This window comes from Carassius auratus, chromosome 7 (assembly GCF_003368295.1).
Source record: "Carassius auratus strain Wakin chromosome 7, ASM336829v1, whole genome shotgun sequence".
In the NCBI taxonomy this organism is placed as follows: domain Eukaryota; kingdom Metazoa; phylum Chordata; class Actinopteri; order Cypriniformes; family Cyprinidae; genus Carassius; species Carassius auratus.
The window spans coordinates 33,950,761-33,973,948 of record NC_039249.1 but is presented as its reverse complement, the minus strand read 5'-3'; the positions used below and the strand labels follow the sequence as shown (position 1 = coordinate 33,973,948).

Sequence of the window (23,188 nt, the reverse complement as noted above, 5' to 3'; positions counted from 1 at the left end):
ATTACAGTATAGAAACTATTCTGCCTTATTATGTGATAAAAAAAAAAAACGTTTGTAGTATATAAACAAATCATTATTATTTGTTGTTGTCCAGCAGTTATAGATTTCTAAGCCAATTCAAAGCTTGAAATTATAGAAAGATTTAAGTTGCCCATACACTACCAATCAAAAGTTTTTGAACAGTAAGCTTGTTAATGTTTTTTTAAATAAGTCTCTTCTGTTCACCAAGCCTGCATTTATTTGATCCAAAGTACAGCTAAACAATAACATTTTGAAATATTTTTACTAGCCTATTTAAAATGTTTGATTTATATTTGAATACATTTCAAAATGTAATTTATTGAGATTTCCAAGCTGAATTTTTAGCATCATTACTCCATTCACATGATCCTTCAGAAATAATTCTGATATTCTGATTTGCTGCTCAAAAAAAAAAAAAAAAAAGTTATGATAATGTTGCATTTTTTTTTCTTTGATAAATAGAAAGTTCAGAAGAACAGCATTTATATGAAATATATATAGATATATTTGTAAAATGACATCTTTATCATTACTTTGATAAATTTAAACAAAGAATCCTTGCTAAATAAAAGTATGAATTTCAATATATATTTTTTTCCCCAAAAATAAAAATGATACTGACTCTAAGCTTTTGAATGATATGGTGTATCATGTTGCAAAAGCTTTTTATTTCAAATAAATGCTGATCTTTGGATCCTTCTATTCATCAAAGGATACTGAAAAACTTTACTCATATGTTTTAAATGTTGATAATCAGCAAATCATCATATTAGAATGATTTCTGAAGGACGAGACAGTGAAGACTGGAGTAATGATGCTGAAAATACAGCTTGGAACACAGGAATAAATTCAATTTTAAAATATATTCAAATAGAAAACGGTTAGTTTAAATAGTAAAAATATGTCACAATATTACTGCTTTTGTTGCATTCTGGATAAAATAAATGAGGCTTGGTGAGCAGAAGAGACTTCTTTAAAAAACATTAAAAAAAATCTTACTGTTGACTGGTAGGCTATATAGATTACAGAAATGTTATATAGTAATGTTTTATATTATATTGTAATGGCAGCAAAAAGTGTGTATATGTACAGTATATATATATGTGACCAATCATGGAAAGTAGGGACACAAGTCGGTTCTGGGGCATTTTGAGTTATTCACAGATTCTGAAAGTGTAGTCTCCAAGCTTTCCAATGATGTGTAACACATGGAAATCAGATAATATATGGAAAAGTTGTGGCCATTTGAAGGTAGGCACTCAAAAATCCTCAAATAGCAGAAAATAGCCTCTGAAGATTTGCAGTTATCACTGCTGCGAGTGACAATGGGGCTCATTTACATCTCATTTAGATAAGCCATACCCCCTGCATAGCAACGACAGACACAACTGGAAAAATCGGACCGCACACAAAAATATTTAGAGGCTGAAATATGTGAGTTTTATCTTTTTATAAAAAATCTTTAATCTTTAAAATGTGGCAATCATTTTTAATGTTATTATTTTAATGTTTATGTAAACAAAAAGTACATATTGATGCTAATTCTATTTGTTATTTGCTGGTTTTCTACATAAAACTTGGTGAATTGATTTCATTGTGTAGCATTAGGACTTTTTTAACAGGATTCTGTGATAACCGATGAGCTAGCTAATAACAATAGGTAGATATGGGAAGGTCTAAACATGGACTAAACATGAGATAACGTGTTCGTGTTCTTAGAATGAACACAAAACGACAAACTTTGATGTTTATGAAAACTCACCCCATATGAAACAGAAAAGTATTCTTGCAGATCCGAAGTTTGCACTGTGCGTCTGTTTGCCTCTAAATGTTACGGATTTTCCCCATTTCTCTGTCTTTATCCCCATCAAATGTTACTATCGATATAGCCTCTGATATCTTATGGTCCAACTCGTCTGACGCCAGTCCAATACATTCTTCCTCATCGTCATCTTCGCTCAGTTGGAGATTAGGGATATTATACAGTCTTATTATGCCACTTTCATCGTCACTCAGATCGTCTTAAGAATCAGTGAGCGCTTGTTCATAAGCATCCGGCTTGTCGAATAAGTACTTCAAAGCATTTTCGGTGTAACGGCCACGGTTCAGCTCGTCTGCGTTCATCTTTGCGGCGTACATCTTCATTGAATTCTGATATCAGCTAGAGCCGGCCAGAGCGCTGCATACTAAGTAGCCACGCTTCCCTCGGAGGGCGGGTGCAATAACAAAAGAAACAAAAGCCGGCTTATACAGTATGGAAATACAGACAGACAATGAAACGTCCCTACTGCGTGCTAGAATCTCCGACAAACTAGCTGATTTCAACCTCAAAATGTACGCTTTTAAATATACCAATACTGCTACCTCAAACACGGAGAGGCTTATTTGTAATATCAACTAACAGATTCTGCAAAAAAATGAAAATCACCAATTTTGAAAAAAAAAAAAAAACGCTTCTTTATCATTTTGCTCGAAAGTATATGTATATGTAATTTCTGTCCCCCTCACTTCTGAAAAGATGGCTACGCCCCTGGTGGAGACTTACGCTGTACTGGACGATGGAGCACAGTGAACCATGATCTTACCAATGGCTGTACAAATGCTTCAGTTGAGAGGTGAACCTGAAACATTGGCACTGCACAAGGTACGTTCTGACATCACTCACCTTTTGGGGTCCAAGTTTAACTTGCAAATCTCCCCAAAGAGGCGCTTCCAGATACGGCAGGCCTTCACAGCACCCCAAGCCACAGCTCAGTGCATCAGTGTCTTTTCGTGTCAACTGCCTGTCCCAATGTCAACCGTAATGTTGAGAAGTTATTGCAACTTGACTTCCTGCAATTAAAACTTCTCGAATGCAGGACACAGAGGATCTAACATGATGTTCAGCCTTATTTCACCCCCCTCCTGTGCAAACCTGGTACTCTGAAACTCACAAGCCCAATTCAGTCTGTCATGCCTGGTCTGAGGAGTACAGAGAGGACGCTTCAGAGAGACCCAGAGAAAGCTGCTTTGTACTCTGGTAAGATTAATTAGCTCATTAAGGCAGCCTATGTTTCTTAGCCTTATCCCAAAGAGTCACCAAAACACAGGAGGCCTGGTGCATTCCCCATCACCTGGTTGTCATGAGTCCGGACCCGGTGTTCCTCCCTCTCACCATCAGAGGGTGCCACTTCCCCATCCCCCGGACTCATTCACTGTACACTATACACCTGGTTCACTCGGTACACCTGTTGCATCCACTCACTCACTTAGACACACACAGCTGTTCCCCATTTGTTCACGAACATATATTCTCCTCATTCACAACACTCTGCCTGTCTGGATTGTATGTCAGTTGTATTACGCATGTTTCTAGTGCTTGTGTTATTTCGGCTTGTTCCCTGTGATTGTTTCTGTTTTGTTTTTGTCGTGTTGGCTTTTTAGTTCTCGTTTATAATAAAGTGTCTCTTCCCTGCACTTGGACCCAGACCTTGCTCTTTCCATGGCGCGGTAGAGCGCCGTCCCTACCGCGCCGTGACACTGGTGTGTCATAATGATAAAACAGGATTGTTCTTCAATTGCTAATTCAGTTATCAAGGTCTGTATCTGAATGATCAGCTTCTGCCAGGGCCTGCACTTGGCCAGACACAATTTATAAGAGACATGCCAATTCCTCAATCCTCAATACAACTATATAAGTAAAATCCGTAACGGCAAAGATAGCAGTTGTATGCACATGTCCCGCCCCTCCCGCTGTAAAGCCAATCATCTGCTTTTAACAGTCAAGCCGGGAAACATTTAAGCCTATCGTCTGGTTCCACTGACGTATGCGCACAGTTGAAGAACCCTTGCATATGCGTAGTAAAAGTATAACCTGTGGTGAAAAGAGCATTTTAAACCTTATTTTTGGGGCAAAGTCATCAACATTTTTCTGAGATTTTTATCATATTTTACTGCTGTTTCTATGCATGCAGTTTTTATGTCCCGGTGACCAGTGAAAGTGCAGTTCTGACTCTATGCTTATGCATTTAGATAGGAGCCTGGTCTTGTTCGTCTGAAATAGCTGCTCGGAGGCATTGCCTAGACGGCGGCCGAGTGGCACGACTTGCCTAAAAGGACTTTGACTTTTTCCATCATTGTTGGGCGTTCTCTTGAGATTCCGTCAACACCATGTGGCTGTAAGTGCAGATATCAGTGGAATGTTCCATCAGGTCCGCTTGCTGCCTGAGAACAGACCTCTTCTCCACTTCAGGCAAGATCTGCACTATCATAGCAGTCCAGAGGTCTATGAATGGGTAGTCTTGCTGTTTGGTACAACCAGCAGCCCATTTTGTGCCATTTTTGCTGTGCGACAACATGCTCGCAATAACCAAGAGAGCTACCCAAATGTTTACAGGTAGTGAAGCATAGTTATTGTATGTTGACAACTTTCTAGTGGGCAACTATTTGACCTGTAGGATTATCCTTGAACAGTCCATTTCAGTAAAGGAACCTAACACCGCATTCCACAGTTCAGAACGATTCCCCATCGAACTATTAGTGTATCATAAAACACAGTCATGGTGCCAAAATGCCTAAAGGAGATGTCACCGCCCTTTTCCTTCTCGTGTCTGTCTAATCTCATACCAGCAGACGTCAGGACAGCAGGAAAAGATTTCTCTTTGTTGCCCAAACTTAAGACCAAATGACCAGGAACCCTGTGGTGACCCCAATGCATAAATCCCCAGCCAGGAATCAGGAAGGATGCTAAGGCATTCCTTTGGCCCAGGATCACCAAAAAACGTAAACCAGGGAACACCTCCTTGCTGCAGCTGTAAATTCCAGAGACTTTTTCTCCACATTTAAATTTAACCCACTTGTGGTTTAATACAAACAATGGTTCAAAATTGCTTCCAATAATCTGAATTGATTACAAGTATTTACCTCACACATTTCTTAAGTATCATGTATTTTTTATTTAACCTGTGGAATTATTTCTGTGTGTTTAAATTTCCTTACAGCCTATTCGTAGGGTTTTCTACCTCAGTTATAGGAACTAATCACCAGAAGTTGCCTCATACATGTGTATTCTCTGTATTTTACATGCTTTATATTACTCAAGTAATTTGTGTGTTAAACACTTATCCCGGCTAAATCCTTATTTACTTCCACCTGAACTATGGGAGGTATGTAGTTTGCACCATATTTAAACTATAACGTTTGCTTAATTAAGCGTTTAAACTAAACTCTCAGAAGTTTGGACACACGCGATCACATGGACATTACGCTAATAACATGCAAGAACCGGAGAACGTGGCGTAGGCCCTGCCCAAGACAATATCTGATTGGCTGTCACACTAAGAAGTACGGGTCAGATAGACACGCTTATAACCCAATGACAAGCAGCTATGCGTTGCTTTTTGCTTTTAGCTTTTCGCCTCAGCTTTGCCCTGCTTCGCAGTGACTTAGGCTCTTGCCTATGTTTTGTGCTGACCTTTCCATCGTCCAGCGTGTACTCTTCAAACCACCAAGAGACCACTCAAAACTTATCAACTCTTCCGTAAGATCCTTTGTCTAACTTCGTCCAAGAAAACCCCCTCAGAGAAACTCCGTTGCATAGCAACCCGCAATCCAGGAAGTCTCGCGAACGAAGTGCCACCCGGCAAAGCCAACCAACCACTCACCATCGATTGCTGTCCCTCAGAACGCAACCCTCTGCCAGCCAATCAGTGCCAGAGAATCCCTCTCCAACAACTTCATTACAGAAAGGAACGCGCATCCAAAGCCAACAAGGAGCATCCAAACTCAAGTACACAATATCTCCTAATTCTGGATGAAACTGGTGCAAATCTTATTAAGAAAATGAGCTAAGATTAAAGTGCTAGTAGATTGATTCTCTCAGGTTGTGGTGGAGAAATAGTGCCTATCGCTAGACACTTGGGACTCCATTCACCCTCCGTTAATAACATCACTTTTCTCTGTCACTGTTTGAATGAATGTTTGTGTGTTTTCGTTAGTTTAGTTTGTGTGTATTAGAGTTGCTCAATAAAGCCTTGTTTGATTTTACATACCTGTGTCTTGTGCTGTGTGCTTACAAGACACTGCCTTAAACTGTAGATTCTGTTACCTTGCTCATAATCAGTTATCATAATTTTATTATATTATTACCATGGGCCAGGGGATAATATTTTGTCCAGAATTGATAAAATACCCTAATCTCAATTTATCAGTGGACGAATAATTGATGTGAAGTGTTAAATATTAATTCTGAATCATTTCATTACTTAATTTTCATACATAGTTTTGCATACTAATTCAGTTCTTATTCACTGTAACTCAATCCCCTTTGAGTTATATTGATTTATTAATCTTACAGACCTCAGACAATGGGCTAACAACCAGCCATCAGTGATCTCTCGCCTACCCAGATAAGCAAGGTCGTCAGCTGCAAAACAATGGCTCGAATAGAACAGGACTGATCCAATAGAATCCAGTGGAATTGTGCTGCTGATACACTAGAATACCAATATCATCCCATCGGACATGCCACACTAACAACGAGAACAACCTATTATGTGCTAGCAATACAGTATGACCAATTGGGTTCATTGTGCCTTTCACCACATGGGCAAAAGTGCCCATTCAACAATTATGGTCCAAAATAAGAGAATGGGATGACCCGAATCTGCCACAAGAGCTTTATGCTGCCAGGAACACATGGGAAAGTGAGTCAAAGTATCTCAGCACCATAACAATTCCTCGCTGTTACTCATCAGTTCCCAATGATGTACAAACCACGATCTCCATGTGTTTTGCGATGCATCAGATCGAGAATATGGGGCTGTGGCTTACTTGGTAGAGTACACACAAGATGCCATTCACACCACTTTTGTTATGGCTAGAGCACGAGTTGCTCCTAGGATGCAACAATGTCACACCCAGGGGCGGCTATGCTTTGACTAAGCCACACCCCTTCTCAACTTCCACCTCGAGGAGGTCCCCAAAGCCAACCCAATGGCCAAACAACACGAGAACAAGTAAGTGATAAAACAATCTTTATTTAAATATTTAAAAATAGCTTGGGGAATAGGGAAAGGGCAATTAAAACTAAACTCTGACTCGGCCCTCCAGATGGACTATGGCCGGGAAGAGGTCAGGGAGCAAGGGGGCCACGGGGATCCGGGGCGTGGGACTCGGGGCCCGGCCAGAGTCTTAGGTATCCGTAGCGCCCTCCTTCTTCCTCCTCTTCGCTGAATACAACTCACGGTAAGTACTGGTTCACACAGTTCGTTCTCGGGGTGCTCACTCTCTTTCTCTTCCTCCACAGGCAACGGCTGGGACGCAAAGGCACAGTTAATTCGGCTTGGTTTTGCTCTCACCTCTTCGCTGATTGCAGCTCACAGTAAGTACTGGTTCACACAGTTCGTTCCTTGGGTGCTCACTCGCTTTCTCTTTCTCCACAGGCAGCGGCGTAAGTACAGGTTTCCTCGGTCTCTCCTCGTGTTACCCACTCTCTCTCCTTTTCTCTCCACAGGTATCAACTTGGGCACAATAGCACAGTTAGTTTGCTTTGAATGGCTCTCACCTCTGGGCTGGACACAGCGTACTGTAAGTACAGGTTTCGCTCTATTTCTCCTCGCGTTATCCACTCTCTCTCCTCCTCTCTACAGGTATCAACTTGGGCACAATAGCACAGTTAGTTTGCTTTGAATGACTCTCACCTCTGGGCTGAACACAGCGTACTGTAAGTACAGGTTTCCTCTGTTTCTCCTTGTGTTACTCACTCTCTTTTTCCTTTTCTCTCCACAGGTATCAGATTGGACACAAAGCACAGTTAGTTTGCTTTGAATAGCTCCCACCTCTGGGCTGAACACAGCGTACCGTGCTATCTCCGGAGATCTGAAGCACGCTCACAACATATACTGTACTGAACTAGGCTAGAACCAGCAGTCTCCTTGTCCTCCCGCGACGGAGTGCGTGAAGGCGGGGGTTTATCTGACAGGACACACGGCAATACACAGCAACCCACAGCAATATACAGCACCACGTCAAAATTTTAGGTTTTCACAGCACGAAGACTCACCCACCACACTCAGTGTACGAAAAGGACACCCGTCTTCCTTCACTTCGCTTGGTTCGGATCTGGCGATGGAATATGCGGCCTAGCTAGTGATGTCGTCGTTGTGACTACTTCAATAAGTATTCCTTCGGCTCTCCCACCACGCTATATTAGGGGTAGGGCCGCCCTCCTCCTCCTGGGGAGATCTACACAACGCCAGGTCAATATACAGGGCACTTTCGCCTTGCTCTTAGTACTCACATCAATGCCGCTTCCAATCCCCTTTTTCACGTCGTCTCAATTCGCCGTATAATTCGTTCACTTCTCAACCTTTAAGGTTCGCGATGTCTTCACAATCATACAATTCCAGCCTGAGGGAGAGAGAGAGTTAGACAGCCACCAGCAGCGCACCAAGACGGGCACGACACAGTGCTTCACACACACCAGAAAGAGCTCCCAGACTGTGAAATAACTTGGCCTTAAGTACTGCCTTGTCCAGTGTATCCTCCAATCACCAACCGCTGTCCCTAACTAGGCACAGGTGCATCAAATTGCCTGATTTTCCCTCTTACGGCGCTACCGTCAGTTTCCCCTTCCCCTGCCGCCGATTATCTCTCACCAACACCCTCTCTCCTGGCAGTAGAGGGGCTTCTCTAGCAGTCCGATCATACAACCGCTTACTTTTCTCTCCTGCCGTCTGTATCCTTTTCGACACCTGCTCGTAGGCGAAATGCAAGCACTGGTGATGGTGCCCCACCCACTCCGTTACACTTGCTTCCTCTTGGTCGGCTGTCACTCCTAGGACCAGGTCAGTAGGCATTCGTATGTGTCTGCCAAACATCAGGTACGTGGGGGCGTAACCCGTAGTACTATGTATACTGTTGTTATAGGCCTGTAGGAGGTTTGGCAATGCACTCACCCAATCGTCCTGCCGTTGTTGGTCCAAGGTCCCCAGCAGCCCCAATAGGGTCTGATTGAATCTCTCGCAGCCGCCGTTCCCCTGAGGATGATACGAAGTGGTGTGAGTTTTCGTGCAACCGTACAACTGGCATAGTTCTCTAATTACCCTGGACTCAAAGTTGGCTCCTTGATCGGAGTGCAGAAACTCCGGGCATCCGAACGTCTGGAAGACGGCCCGCCATAAAACTGTAGCGGTGGTGGTTGCAGTCTGGTCGAGGGTGGGGATAGCCCAAGCGTACTTTGTGAACAAATCCGTTATTACCAAGATGTTCTGGTAGCGATCTCGTGGTCGGCCCAGTGTCAAGAAGTCCATAGCCATGATATGAAGGGGGGCCTTCGCATGGATGGGCAAACAGACCTGAACCACCAAGGTCATAAGAGTTACTTGAACTGAAAGGTGCCACTATCTGCGGCCTAACCATTGTGGAAACAGATCACACCCTTCTTAATGCCAGTCAGTTTAGCAGATGGAAAGAGTTACTGGAAGTGACACATTAGGTATGTCAACAAGTGACGGATGATTCAGCAAACACTTAGCTCATCGATCCTTGTAAAGCTGATTTGATTCTGATTTGAGCCTGGGTACAGCCATGTCCGAGCCTGACACTTAATTCTGTAGCCAGGCTTTGAAAATTTGTCCAGGGCGTTTCTATAATAACCCCCTTATTATAGAATTGTGATATAGTACAACTAATAAAACTAATTATATACACTAGAATTAGAAAGATTAGAATTAGATTTAGAATCCTTTTTATTGTCATTGTGCACAAGATACAACAAAATTGCAGAGCTTCTGCGCAAGGTGCGTGGCATACAATAGACAAAAAAAGAGGATACATTGTCAGTGCACTAACACTTGAAAAGAGACAGAAATGCAGATGTTTTGGAGGGATGCTCATTTTTAAATCATACCCTATTTATTACATCAAGGTTTGCTAATTCGTTACTATATTTATGGGGCGGATAATTTTATCAGTTGTTTATTATTTATGCAAGTTGCAACCATACATATTGCTGTTATAGTTTTGAGGAATAATTTTTAGTTCAGATTCACCTTACAGACATTCCCTTCACAGTACTGAATTTGATTTATTTAACTGTTAGTTTACAGCCGCTCCATATCAGTGTAACTCTCTGTTGAGATGCTATATAACATAGAAAGATTATTAATAAGTGCTCACTATGATTTTAATGTTTACATCCAAAAAAACTAAAAGAACCAAAGTCCCATTCATCTTTGTCAAGAAAGAACAAACTAGTGAACTAGCTTTCACATTGACTTGCTTTGTGAAAGAGAAAACAAGTGCTTGAGGTGTCTCTCTCTTTTTTTTTTTTTTTTTTTTTTGTACGGTCATCGACACAATTGCATTTTTAAGTAGCATATGTTACTCCCCTTTGTCACCCCTAGACACAGAGGGGGACGTAAAATATTTTGTGGCTCTGGGTTTTTTTTTTTTTTTTTCTCAAAGAGACTATTTCTTTTGGTTTTAGACTTCCCTCTTCCCCTGCTAGTGTGCAAACCACTTCTTCATCAGGTACTCAAGAGTCTCCCTCCACTTTTGATGTGACCAAGCACATAAAGCTTGTACCACCATTTAAAGAAACGGAGGTGGATTCTTATTTTATAGCGTTCGAGCGTAGAGCTTGGGTGGCCAAAATATATATGGGGGTATTGCTCCAGTGTAACTTAGCTGACAGGGCACAGCAAGTGTGCTCTGCTCTGCCAGTTGAGCAGCGTTTGGACAATGAAGTGGTTAAGACAGCTGTTCTCCGAGCTTATGAGCTAGTGCCAGAAGTTTATCGTCAGCATTTATAGAAAATTAACAAAATATGTATGAATTTTTAGGTTTTAAGCTTTCAAATTATATAAAATTTGATGATTACGAAAATGTGATAGGGAAAAAGTAAACAAAAATAAAATTTTGAGACAAAAGGACAGAACTCCTGTCATGATGTATATGTTTTGATATCCACTCTTGTCATAATGTATTCATCTATTTCTGTGTCTATCACATTAAAAACAAACAGTTGTAAAATATCTATTTAGAAGTCTTAGACATTTCCAATGATAGTTTGTGATGATCAGATCAGGATTTAATCATAACATAGTGAAGTAAACTTGTGTCAGTTTGCGGGGTTGAAGAAATGTAGTGTTGTTATCTGAACACATGTCAGGCTGAGTCCACACGAAGCCGGAGCTTAACCCAATTTGATGTGTTTTTTTTTTTGTTTGTTTGTTTTTACTCTGGGACCCGAATTAAAAAAAAAAAATAGCGGTTTCAAATTCCGAAAACATTGGATCCGTGTAGAGGAAACATCTATCGAATAAAAAATGTGTTCGTATTCACAGAATCCTGTCTTTGTGTAGATAGATTAGCCGCATTTCCACTGTTGGTCCAGTGCGAGCCAGGGCTTAAAGCGGGCCGGGCAGGGCTCATAGCCCCGGGCCAGTAGCACCGAGGCCAGAATAGCACAGGGTTTCCACAGTGGAGCCTGAAGCACCGCTGCACATCACTAAAACACGCCCTTTACACGCCTCTCAGAACAACGCCATGCAACCTCATAATTTCACCAACAAAGAGAAGTTATCAGAAAACTAAGAAATAATTCACTGGAACATGCGCGATCACAAAACGAACATGATAAAAACGGCCGTTTGTTTACATGATTCGTTATATATTCAAATTCAAAAGCATAGATGTTTTACTATAGAATAAGTGATACAATGATCATATTGATTTAATTTATCAGGACTCAAAATTAATCACACATAAATACATTTATTTATATTTTATTTATTTATTTTTAACGCTCATGAAAATAGCCTGCTTATTCAGTCGAGTCTGTTTCTGTTTATTAGCCACAGTAGCCGTCACATTTAGAATGAATGATAATATCTCTATTTTTATAAAAGCTCCTGAACAAAAAAACATTATTAGGCTAAATTCTTTTATGATAGACAACGTGAGAAAAACTCTCGAGACGGGGCTTGTGACAGATAATACATATTTTACCATGTTTACTATGGTAACAAGTTTAGCGTGCATCTTTTTCATCGCTTATAAATATGTCTGCCTTGTATGGTGATTATAATCCAGATTGGATCAAGTTATTTCAAACACTCGCTGCTGACTGAAAGAGAGTTTTGAGCTTGATTTATTTAAAAAAGTGTTTAATGCTGGTGTTAAAGCTGTTATCTTTCTGAAATGATCCGCAGCGCAGACTCTCTATTTTTATAAAAGCTCCCAAACAAAAATCATTATTATATTTTGATGATATGCAACGTGGAGCTAAACTCACGAAACGAAACGACAGATAAAATGTTACTTAATAAATACACAACTGTGATAGAGAATAAGAAGCTGACGTCTGATTTATCCAAGCGGTCATATTTACCATGTTTACTAACGTTAATGTTTAGCGTGCATAGTCTTTTACATCGCTTATAAATATTTCTGCCTTGTTTAGTGATTATAATCCACATCGGATCAAGTTATTTCAAATACTTGCTGCTAAGTGTGAGTTTTGATCCGCGCTGACGCTCTCTAGACACGGAGAAACTCTGCCTTTGTTTATAACCCCTCCTCTAGCCCCAGCTGGCCCGGGCCGTTGGCCCCGAGGAAGCCTTGGCGAGGCATGATCAAGCCCCGGAAGTGACAGTGGAAACGCGACTGGCCCTGGCACGCACTAGCACGCCCGGTCTTAGCTCGATAGTGGAAACACGGCTAGTGTATCTGCGTGAGGTCTTCAGGAAAAAAAAAAAAAGTTAATTGTGTATAGGTAAACATTTTATATACTATATTTATAGTCAGAATCTGTCAGTAGGTTAGTTGTGTATATGTTTATATTGGTTTACTAAATTATGTCTGTATTTATGTAGCACCATGGTCCTGTGAGGCAAGAAGTTTCATTCCACTCTAAGTCCACAAATGTAGCAGAATAACAATAATGTTCAACTTGAACTTGATTAGCAAAAAAAAAATCATTAGTTAAGCACTAGATTAGGAAATTTTATAATGACTAAATAGGTGTCTTTTAATCACAAAAATGAAAACAATGCAGTTGTATTTTTTTTAAATGTTTTACTAAAGTATTAAAACATTGTCTAATTCAGTGAACCAAGTTTCAGATTTTGTCTCATCTTGTGAGCCAAGTGTATTGTCACACCCCTAGTTCTATGAGCGTTATAAAAAGCCCATAATTTTCCAAGTGTATGATACAGCTTTCATTCTTCAGGTCAATCATATGAAAAAATAGAAAAAAGAAATCAGTTTGAAAAAGGAAAGGATAACTTTGCCATAGTATCCTTTCAAATGTTAAAGTTGCTACATTCTTTGCATATGCTGCACTTTGTTTTTACCATTTGATTTTTTTTTTCATTTATTTATTAGAATTTGAAAGATAATATTTTATATTAATTCCCCAATATTTGCCTTTTTTTTTTTTCTTTTGAACAAAACTATTTAAGAAATTTCATGTTTTAGATTGTAGGTCAAAGACAAAGCTAACCAGCAAAACTTCCTACATGTTACATGTGCTTGCAGCATGTTGTAGTGAGTAACCTTTCCTGGTATTGCTGTTTCAAATGTCCCTCCATAATCTGTTGTCTGAGCTGTCAAGGGCTAATGACAATGGCAGATAGATAACTAATTAATTATTAAGAAAAATGTTTATTTTTTGCCGAATGAACCTGTGTATGTGTCCGCACCCAGAAAAAAAAAAAAATGGCTTTTTTTTCCTTTAACCCCTAATAGAAAGATTATAAAAAATTGCTCACTATGATTTTAATAGTTCCGTCCAAAAAAATGAAAAGAACCAAAGTCCCATTCATCTTTGTGAAGAAAGTGAACTAGCTTTCACATTGACTTTCTTTTTGTAAAAGAGAAAAACAAGTGCTTGAGGTCTACAAATTAATCAAGAGCAGTGATAAGCTTCTCTTAAAGTCTACAGTAAATCATTTATGTGAAAACCAATTCTACTGTAAGAGTCACATTAAACCACTGAGATGAGTAAGACATATAGAAATACCTCTCTGTGTAGCTGTTGTCTCGGGGGTTTGAGGAGTCTGTGTCACTGTATAAGGAGGAGGATTTCAGTTCTGATGCATCATATTTGATCAAATACATCTTAGCTCTGTTTGACTTCATTGTTCATCGACTGCTGATGTGTGTCAGTGATCATGTACCTTGTTCTGTAGAAGCTGCTGTAGTTTGACTTGATTTCTTCTCAGAGTTTGAGCTGCTGACTGGAATCAGTGTTGAATCAGCTGAAGCTGCAGAAGAGGAATGATCAGAACATTATTATTATTATTATTATTATTATAAATGCACTTCTAAAAACTGAAAGTAAGACTCAGGCAGCTCTAGCTCACACAGACAGTTAAGCACAAGGAGGAGAAACACAGTCAGACATAAATGTAGAAATGTAAGATTAGATGCTGTTTATGTGTCATGCATTAAATGTTAAAAATCTGCTAATATTTAGCAGTTTTTCAGAGGCATGTTCTGATATCTGTTTAAATTAACTGAAGTGTAGACAAGACACAGTGTATCTCTGAAGGCATCACTGATGATCTTGTCTCCTGAATTCTGTTCAGTGATAATGGAAGTAAGACTTTGCAGATGAACCTCTTTTGATCAGAAACAGCCCTGATTACAATATAAACACATGAAGTTATTAATACCTCAGTTATATTTATATTATGTTCCTGTAGCTCAATTGGTAGAGAATTGCGCTCTCAAGCGAAAGGTTGAGGGTTCGATTCCCCGGGAACACATGACAGGTAAAAATTGATAACCTGAATGTACTGTAAGTAGCTTTGGATAAAAGCGTCTGCTAAATGCATTAATTTAATTTAATTTAATTTTATTTTATTTTATTTTATTTTATTTTATTTTATTTTATTTTTATTTTATTTTATTTTATTTTATTTTATTTTATTTTATTTTATTTAAATATTACCATTTCCATATTAATGCATTATCTGATTAGAAAATTGTTTTATCAGGATGATTTTTTGGGGTATTAAGCTTTCAAATGATATATAACTTATGATGATTACAATAATGTGATAGGTAAAAAGCAAACAAAAATACAATTATTTAAAACATAACATTATTTTATGGTAAAATATCTATTTAGGAGTCTTCAACTCTTTCTTTTTTTTTTTTGCGGGGTTAAAGAAATGTAGTGTTGTTATCTGAACACATGTCAGTGTATCTGAGTGAGGTCTTCAGGTCACAGTAAACATTGATCTTAACAGCTGATTCTGGACCTGCTTGTGTAGGAGCTGAAGCTGATTTAGAGCTGGTGACTGGAGACGGTGGATTTGTTTCGCTTGGAGCTGGAAAAGATGAATGTTCAGATACGTCATAGACTACCATCATATTTAAATGACTGATGATTAATTGTTCATATAAATCATTTACTTGGATACTTGACAGTATATGTGGCTGAGGTCTTCAGTTGATCTCTGTGTTTAAGCTGACATCTCCACTCTCTGTTGTGATCTTCATTCAGGAGTGTTGTAGTCAGAGAGATGTTACACTGTCCTGAGGAGAATGAGATCTGAAATCTGGAGTCTGTCTGCAGATTCACACCAGCCTGATTCACCCAGATCAGATGAAGACGCTCAGAATGGACTGAAGTATCACAAGAGACTTGATCATAATTATATAACTGACAGAAGAGAGTCAGAGAGCAGCCTGATCTGATCTCAGACTGTGAGGATGATGAAGACACTGAAACAGAAAATCAGACAGAGATTACATGACAATATTACTGTTTAATTCAACATATAATCATAATATTCACAGAAACACTGACCATGAAGAACATGCAGAGAAACACGTGCATCATCTCCATGTTGTCGTCCATTCACATATTGTCTGCAGAAGTAACGTCCACGATCTTCTTTTGTGACTTTCTTGATGTTCAGAGAGCAGTCAGAGCCCAGACTCAGTCTCTGGTGTCTCTCTGTGTCAGTTTTCTTTACTCCTAAAGCAATCAGTTCAACTGTCCCTGTCCCTGACGGTCTGCCATAGCTCCATGTAGTTGATTTGCAGCCAGGAAGAGCATTATTACAGGACAGACGGACATCTTCACCAGAACTAAAGAACACTTCAGTCACTTCTGCTCCACTGATACCTACAGATAATAATAATAATAATAATAATAATAATAATAATAATAATAATAATAATAATAATGTGGGTTAGTGACTTGATTATGAAATCACTGATTCTTGAGACAAAACATATCTGTAACTGTGGGTTTAAAAATGAGAATATTTTAAATTTAAATGTTTTGAGGGATTGATAATATAATATATTTAACACAATTAACCCCTTCAATGTAATTTTATAATTATTATATCAAATCTATGACTCTTATTGTCTTCTCATTACATCTAAAACTGTGTCAGAGAAGATATATATATATATATATATATTTATTTATTTATTTATTCATGATGAAGAAGAGCTTGTTTTTTCTCAAAAGCAACACTAATATTTCATATTAAAGCACGGTTGTTTTTCAAGCACACGTGTGTTTCATAAGGTTTTAAAGTCGTGTCTTCTCTTTCTGTCAGCAGCGTCAGATCTTGATTAAAATGTAAAATCATCAGGGAATCTGAGGGGCAGCTGTCTCTCTGAAGGACCCTCGTCACATTCCTCCTCTGCAGAGTACATCAGTGTCACTTTATAGTTTTACAATATTTTAAATCTAATGTTAATATTTCCTGTGTCACAACCATGATACTTCAACACCATCCTCCAGTTTCTGATAATAATATTAGAAATATTTAGATCATTGTATTCTCCTGAAGCAGGTTCTGTCAGCATCAACAGAGAAAACAACAGCTGCTTCATCAACTCTATTAGTTTTGTGAAAGAAATGTCAAATTTGTCACCACTATCAGATGTCACCAACACCATATGATTTTCTGTCTGACTTTAGTGACGAACCAATGATGGAGATGACATTCAACATGAAGTGATCATATTTTACACATAACACAGCTGATTTATATTCTGATCATGTTCTGATATTCTTTGGATCATGTTCAGATGTTTAAATGTGAATATTAAGATTCTGCTGAATGTATGCGATAAACAACTAATGGATTTATTTCTTCATGTAACTGTTTTAAAAGTTACTGTGTTACCATAGCAACATACATAATGTTCAGAGATGAGAGGAAGATCGGTCGTGTTCCAAAAATTATAATCAAGATTCTGAAATGTGAATCTTGAACAAAGTGTAATAAACATTAACATACTCACTGTTAGTTGTGTTTGTTATAATACAGTATCTGATTTGATGTATGTGATGTTAAAATGACTACAAATGCAGGTTTTTGTCACCATCGTCAGATGAATATTTTGATAATATTTCATTATGATATTTTATATTTGTTGAGGAATTGTTGTCACGTGGAAATGTAATCCGCTAACATGAGAATGTGTTTGGAAATGTTAAAAACATTTGATTGCAAAATAAGTGATGGTAAAGTGAAAAACACATTTTGATAAAAAAGAGAAAAGTTGGGAGGTTGAATCAAAGCATAGCACAGGAGTTTAGTTCATGTACGACACAAACATTTAGTTTCATTTATCTGAGTACAATGTTTTATTTTTTTTCAATATTGCACCTAGTCTCTTATTCTTATCAACATTTACTTCTTTTCTTTTACTTCAGTTTATTTTCTTTTCCGTTGAGTTTCATGTTCTGAGTTAAGTTTGTATCGCTGTGTCTCCGAGTCTGACCTCGAGCACCTGCCTAAAACTAACCATCAAAACAAGCACAACCCATCGTCAGACTACACCCAACCACGGGCTTCCCAAGACGACTACTGAACTTCCAGCCAATCAGAAACCTCGGGAAACACCCTTTTCAACAATGACAACAAAAGAAACCTGCTTTACAAAGGCAATGAGACCTAATGAGAGCAGTGAACACACACGCACACACACACACACACACACAACAGTGAGAAGTGAACACACGGTGAACACACACCCGGAGAAGTGGGCAGCTATAGATACAGCGCCTGGTGAGCAACTGGGGGTTCAGTGCCTTGCTCAAGGGCACTTCAGCCGTGGGTATTGAGAGTGGAAGAGAAAAAAAAATGTATGTATGCTAACATATACATATTATTAAATAAGTAAACATTATGGGGGGGCCATACAAGCCATAATTCATTCTGGCACTCTCACACACCTACACTCTCCTTACACATACATACATTTCTACTCTCACACACTTACATTCTCCATTCACATACATATATTCTTGCTTTACACATACACTCTCCTTACACATACATTCATTTTTTTTTTTTTTTTTTGCTTTCACACACATGCATTTTCCTTTTACATATATATATATTTATACCTTTTTTGGTATCCATTACTTCCTGTTTAAGCAGGAAGTCACTCTCAGACCAGGAAATACATGTGTAAGATCTGCTCAGCTCTTCCTCACAATTTTACAGTTATGTTATTCAAAGTCATCCTGTGTTCTTTTCAAGTACATATTTTAAGTTTTTATTTTTAACATATCATTATGTAACTACATGTTCTACAGATCTGTGTACAAGTGTTAAGACGCTGATTTTGATCGTATTAACAGGGCTTAATGCTAAAGACATTTTCTACTGGTCTGGTTCGGCCAGTGGTTTATTTTATTTTTTACTTGCCCTGGCAAAATTTTCACAGGACTGGCCACAATCAGTCAATCAATCAATCAATAAGACTTATTGTTTTCATTTTTCACTGTAACATTGTATTGTAATAAATAATTTTTCACAAATAGGTACAATAGTTCAAAGATAAAACTAAAATAAACCATGCTTTTTCAGGTCTTTCATGTAGGCCTAACTATTCCAGTTAAGGATGCACTGATCAGGATTTTATTTATTTTACAATCAAATGAGTTGATTCCCATTCTCATTGCCAATTTATTTAGTTCTTATTCTTTTTTTTTCTTCTTTTTTTCACATTTATTAAATGTTTATTTTGCTCTGTTACTGGCCAAACTAACCTTGAGCAAACAAACAAACACTATATGCAACATGAAGCAAGTGCACAAAACAAAAACATAAGATTGTCTGAATTAATTTTTTATTATTACTATTTATTATTATTCGTTTAATTTGCTTAATTATATGTGTGTCTGCACTATGTTTGTACTTTCTGTACAGGAAGCTCCTGAAGAAATTTCTTCTGTGTGTAAACACGGCAATAAAGCGCTTTCTGATTCTGATGAAAATGCTAATTCAATCTCTGACAGCAGGTGGCGCTTATAGAACACTAGTCTAGCACTGAGGTATTGCTGCACGCAGAGCTGCAATTGAAAAAAATAAATATGTAAATAAAAATCTATGATAAAAAATTTTAGTAAATAAATGCAAATAAATAATATTAAATAAACAATAAATAAACAGCAACGAGTCTTGAGTTTTTTAAATAATATAAAGATATCGCTGTCCCTAACTTGCAACCTCCCACTTAATTCACTTCCTAAAAAAAAAAAAAAAAAAACCTTGGAGGCTTATAATACGTCTATCTGGCAACACGACTGAGGCCAAGCACCACTCGTTCAAAGGATGAGGCCATGTAACCTTTTCACAATAATAATATTTATTTATTTTTTAAATCCCAGATAGCTTGTTGAAATATTCTGTGGCTATCATATCCTCATCTGCCTCCTCCATGCTGATCAAGACCTGTCACGGTGATCCTGATCGCGCCTAACCTGCCATCAGTTTCCACAATACTCTCTCTCGCACATACATACATTCTATATATGTATGTGTGTATATGTATGTGTAAGGAGAATGTATGAGTGTAAAAGCAAAAATATATGTGTTTGTAAGGAGAATGTATGTCTGCGTGGAAGCAAAAATATATAAGAGTAGAAATGTATGCATGTGTAAGAAGAATGAAAGTGTGTGAAAGCAAGAATATATGTATGTGAAAGGAGAATATAAGTGTGTGAGAGTGCCAGAATGAATTAAGTCTTGCACGGCCCCTCATAAAACATAATTATATTTTAAAAAGTGTTTTATGGTGAAGACAGTAGACAGGTGAAGAACACGTGACACTCCGTTCCCGCAGCCGTGCTCGCTCTCATGTTTGGGGCTGACTGCAAATGATCATAAATGATGTACAACTATGCCAACTATGAACAACTTAATATTCTCTGAGTTTCCATGTTCCTTTCCAAAAATGGACCATAATTTTACTACAAAAAAAGCTAAAACAAACATGATTCTTGTAGCAATGGCAACTACAAATTAACAATGGCTTTGATACTTCAAATCCCTTCAAATAATACATTTACAAAGTACTCAGATCATTTTTGTGGTAATAAAAACAGACCTAAGTGAACAACAACCTTTTAAAATGCCATAAAATGCATTATATAAAAACAATGAGGCTTAAAAAAAATTATTTGATTTAAAGCCCTACTGGTTATTTAAATGTTTTATTTGTGTGCTGTTCTGATGTGCTTAAAAAAAAAAAAAAAAAAAAAAAAAAAAAAAAAAAAAAACTAAAAACCCTTCAAACTGTGCCTGATTACTGAACTAAGTTATGTTTTGTGTTAATACTGTCAGAAAACACAAGTTTAATGTATAGCATCAGTTGGTTATGTCTTAAATGAAAGAAACCGATGCATGTCTGTATAGTAGATGTGTGCAGGTCTTAAAGGTACAGTACTGAACATGCTGTCGACTGTAATTAAAGGGATAGTTCACCCTAAAATTTTATTTCTGTCATTGTTTATTCACTCACATGTTGTCCCAAACTTACAGTATATATTTTTTTTTTTCTTGTGCTGAACACAGAAGAATATATTTTGAAGAATCTGGATAACCAAACAATTGCTGGCCACAGTGACATTTTTTTTTTTTTTTTTGGAAAAAAATACTCTGAAAGTCACTGTGAACCAGCAACTGTTTGGTTTTCCACCTTCTCCAAAATAGAGTTTATGTTTAGCAGAAGAAGGAAACTCATTCATTTAAAACATGTACTCACTCAAAAATAGTTTTAAACAAATGAGTTTCCTTCTTCTGATTAACATAAACACTATTTATTAAAACACTAACCTATTTACATTTTTGGGTGAATTATTCCTTTAATGTTAATAAAAAAACCAAACACGAGAGAAAATCACTCAATACTGTATATAGTTCATAAACAGATGTCTTTACCTGTGAGAAGTGCACAGAGAATGATCCGTCCCAGCAGACACATGTGACGCTTATCAGCCATTTTCTGTTTCTGACAGTCTTTCTCTTCACTCTATAATTAAAGCTCTTCTTTTTAACACCATTAGCTCATCATTTGGGTGTTAACTTCCTCTGATCTCACCAACTGACCATTGAGTTGCATTTCACTCACACTATACTGATGAAGAAAACAAGTTCCTATAAAATACTGTATAGCAGTTAGGTGTTTTTTGATTCCATTTTATAAAGTGATCACTGAAACTCAACTCTGCTATTTTCAAAAGTGCACTGAAATAAACTGATACTATATAACTGTAGTCATTATAAACAAACACACTGTAAACACATCACATCAACATCAATAACTCAACTACCCCCCCCCCCCCCTTCTGCTTGATAACTCCAACTGATGTCTCCTATCATATTATTTTAATATTTTATCTAGATTAAGAACACACTGGTTTGTATGTCAAACAGTTTTACGGTTTACTTCACGTTGTTATTCTCTCATTATTTACCTATAGCGGCTAGTGAAACTGAAAACTCACCCATAGGCTTATTTCCACTAAAGGTGGATTAGCTGTTAAGACTTCAAAACGCATGACTACAGAGTGTGACTCGTTAGTTTTCCCACACTTGTTCAACACACAGTTAACAGTGTGCTCATCTCTGAAGCCAGTTTAGACTGATAGCTGTGAATTCTCACACATTCTGATGACATTTCCTGTTTTTTTGTTTTTGTTTTTAACGTGATTTTCCTTTTAGAAACTGTGACTTTTTGCTATATGTGGAGGCACTCACAGAATTTTATTTAAGAGGTTATTTTTAAAGGGACAATAAGTAACTTTTTAGGTATTTTATTATCTAAAATCAATATTTTTATTCATAAATATGCCCTCAATGGTGTACAAATACCTATGCCAGTGTTTAAACTAATCCTTGTAAATGAAGAATTTATTATCTTTATATACATGGGACGGGTAGGTCGACGGAGGCTTCCATGTAGTTCCGCCATCTTGCAAAACTATAATAGCAGAGAGGGACAAAAAGTACTAAGCCAACGCGTTTCCACAGCACGTTTTCGGTCAGAGCCAGAAACGCAGGTGCAGAGCAGTGAGAGGCGCTTGAAACTGCACCGGCAAGTTTAAAAGTCTGGATTGCATTCTTATTATGGACCATACATATGCCGCGCCACAGGAGAAGAAAACATCGTCGCCAAAACAGTCAAAAATAGAACGTAAAAGGAAACGTGACCGTAGATTACAGAAAACAAGAGTTAATGTCGGGGAAGCTTTTTCTAGGTGGAAAGAGCTAATGCTTGATAAAGATTTCAAAAGAGACGCTGAAGTGGCCAGTTTTCTTCTCGACAGGTAAGTCAGTGTTACAATCTATATTACAATATTTTTTTTATATCTAACAATGCACATTATTCAGAAAATATAACGAATAAAGAAGACATAACTACTAATTACAATATTTCATGTTTTCCACAGTCAGTAATTCATAGTGTAACATTTGTTTGTTTATGGTCATGTTGCTGTTTGTTTGAAATAACACACCTGTTCACCTGAAGGAAAACTCGACGAAGTGCTATTAGAAGACATCCCGTCAAAGCTTCTTGGTACATATCGCCTACCGTAGATGCAATGCGCATTTGAAAAAGCGAGGCGCTGGAGAGCAAAATTAGTTTGAATGCAAAATACAATTTCACCACTAGATGGGAGTAATTCCTACTTAGTGTCCCTTTAAACAAACCGAGATCATAACTGATGCGGGTGTGACTGGAGTGAAAACGAGTGGTAGAAAAATAATACGAGCTTGAGGGGCGCACAACGGACGAATGAACGATATTACAGTGCAAGTTGGAGTTACTAGCCCTTAAATGGGCAGTAACCGAGAAATTTAAGGAGTACATGGTGTTTGCAAAATTTCAGGTTATGACTGATCACAACCCT

General features: G+C 37.8%; 2 protein-coding genes across 2 annotated transcripts; both read right to left on the bottom strand.

Annotated features, from left to right (window-relative positions):
- Positions 1–8,604: 8,604 nt before the first annotated feature.
- LOC113105338 (uncharacterized protein K02A2.6-like) lies at positions 8,605–9,512 on the bottom strand. Its single transcript, XM_026266380.1, has 2 exons — positions 8,788–9,512; positions 8,605–8,729 (listed from the first exon to the last, which is right to left on the bottom strand). The coding sequence occupies exons 1-2, from the start codon at positions 9,372–9,374 to the stop codon at positions 8,654–8,656; spliced, it is 663 nt and encodes a 220-aa protein (XP_026122165.1). The 5' UTR covers positions 9,375–9,512; the 3' UTR covers positions 8,605–8,653.
- A 4,465-nt stretch (positions 9,513–13,977) lies between these two features.
- LOC113105337 (uncharacterized) lies at positions 13,978–21,389 on the bottom strand. Its single transcript, XM_026266379.1, has 6 exons — positions 21,216–21,389; positions 15,824–16,144; positions 15,427–15,738; positions 15,273–15,341; positions 14,184–14,270; positions 13,978–14,071 (listed from the first exon to the last, which is right to left on the bottom strand). The coding sequence occupies exons 1-6, from the start codon at positions 21,274–21,276 to the stop codon at positions 13,986–13,988; spliced, it is 936 nt and encodes a 311-aa protein (XP_026122164.1). The 5' UTR covers positions 21,277–21,389; the 3' UTR covers positions 13,978–13,985.
- Positions 21,390–23,188: the final 1,799 nt, after the last annotated feature.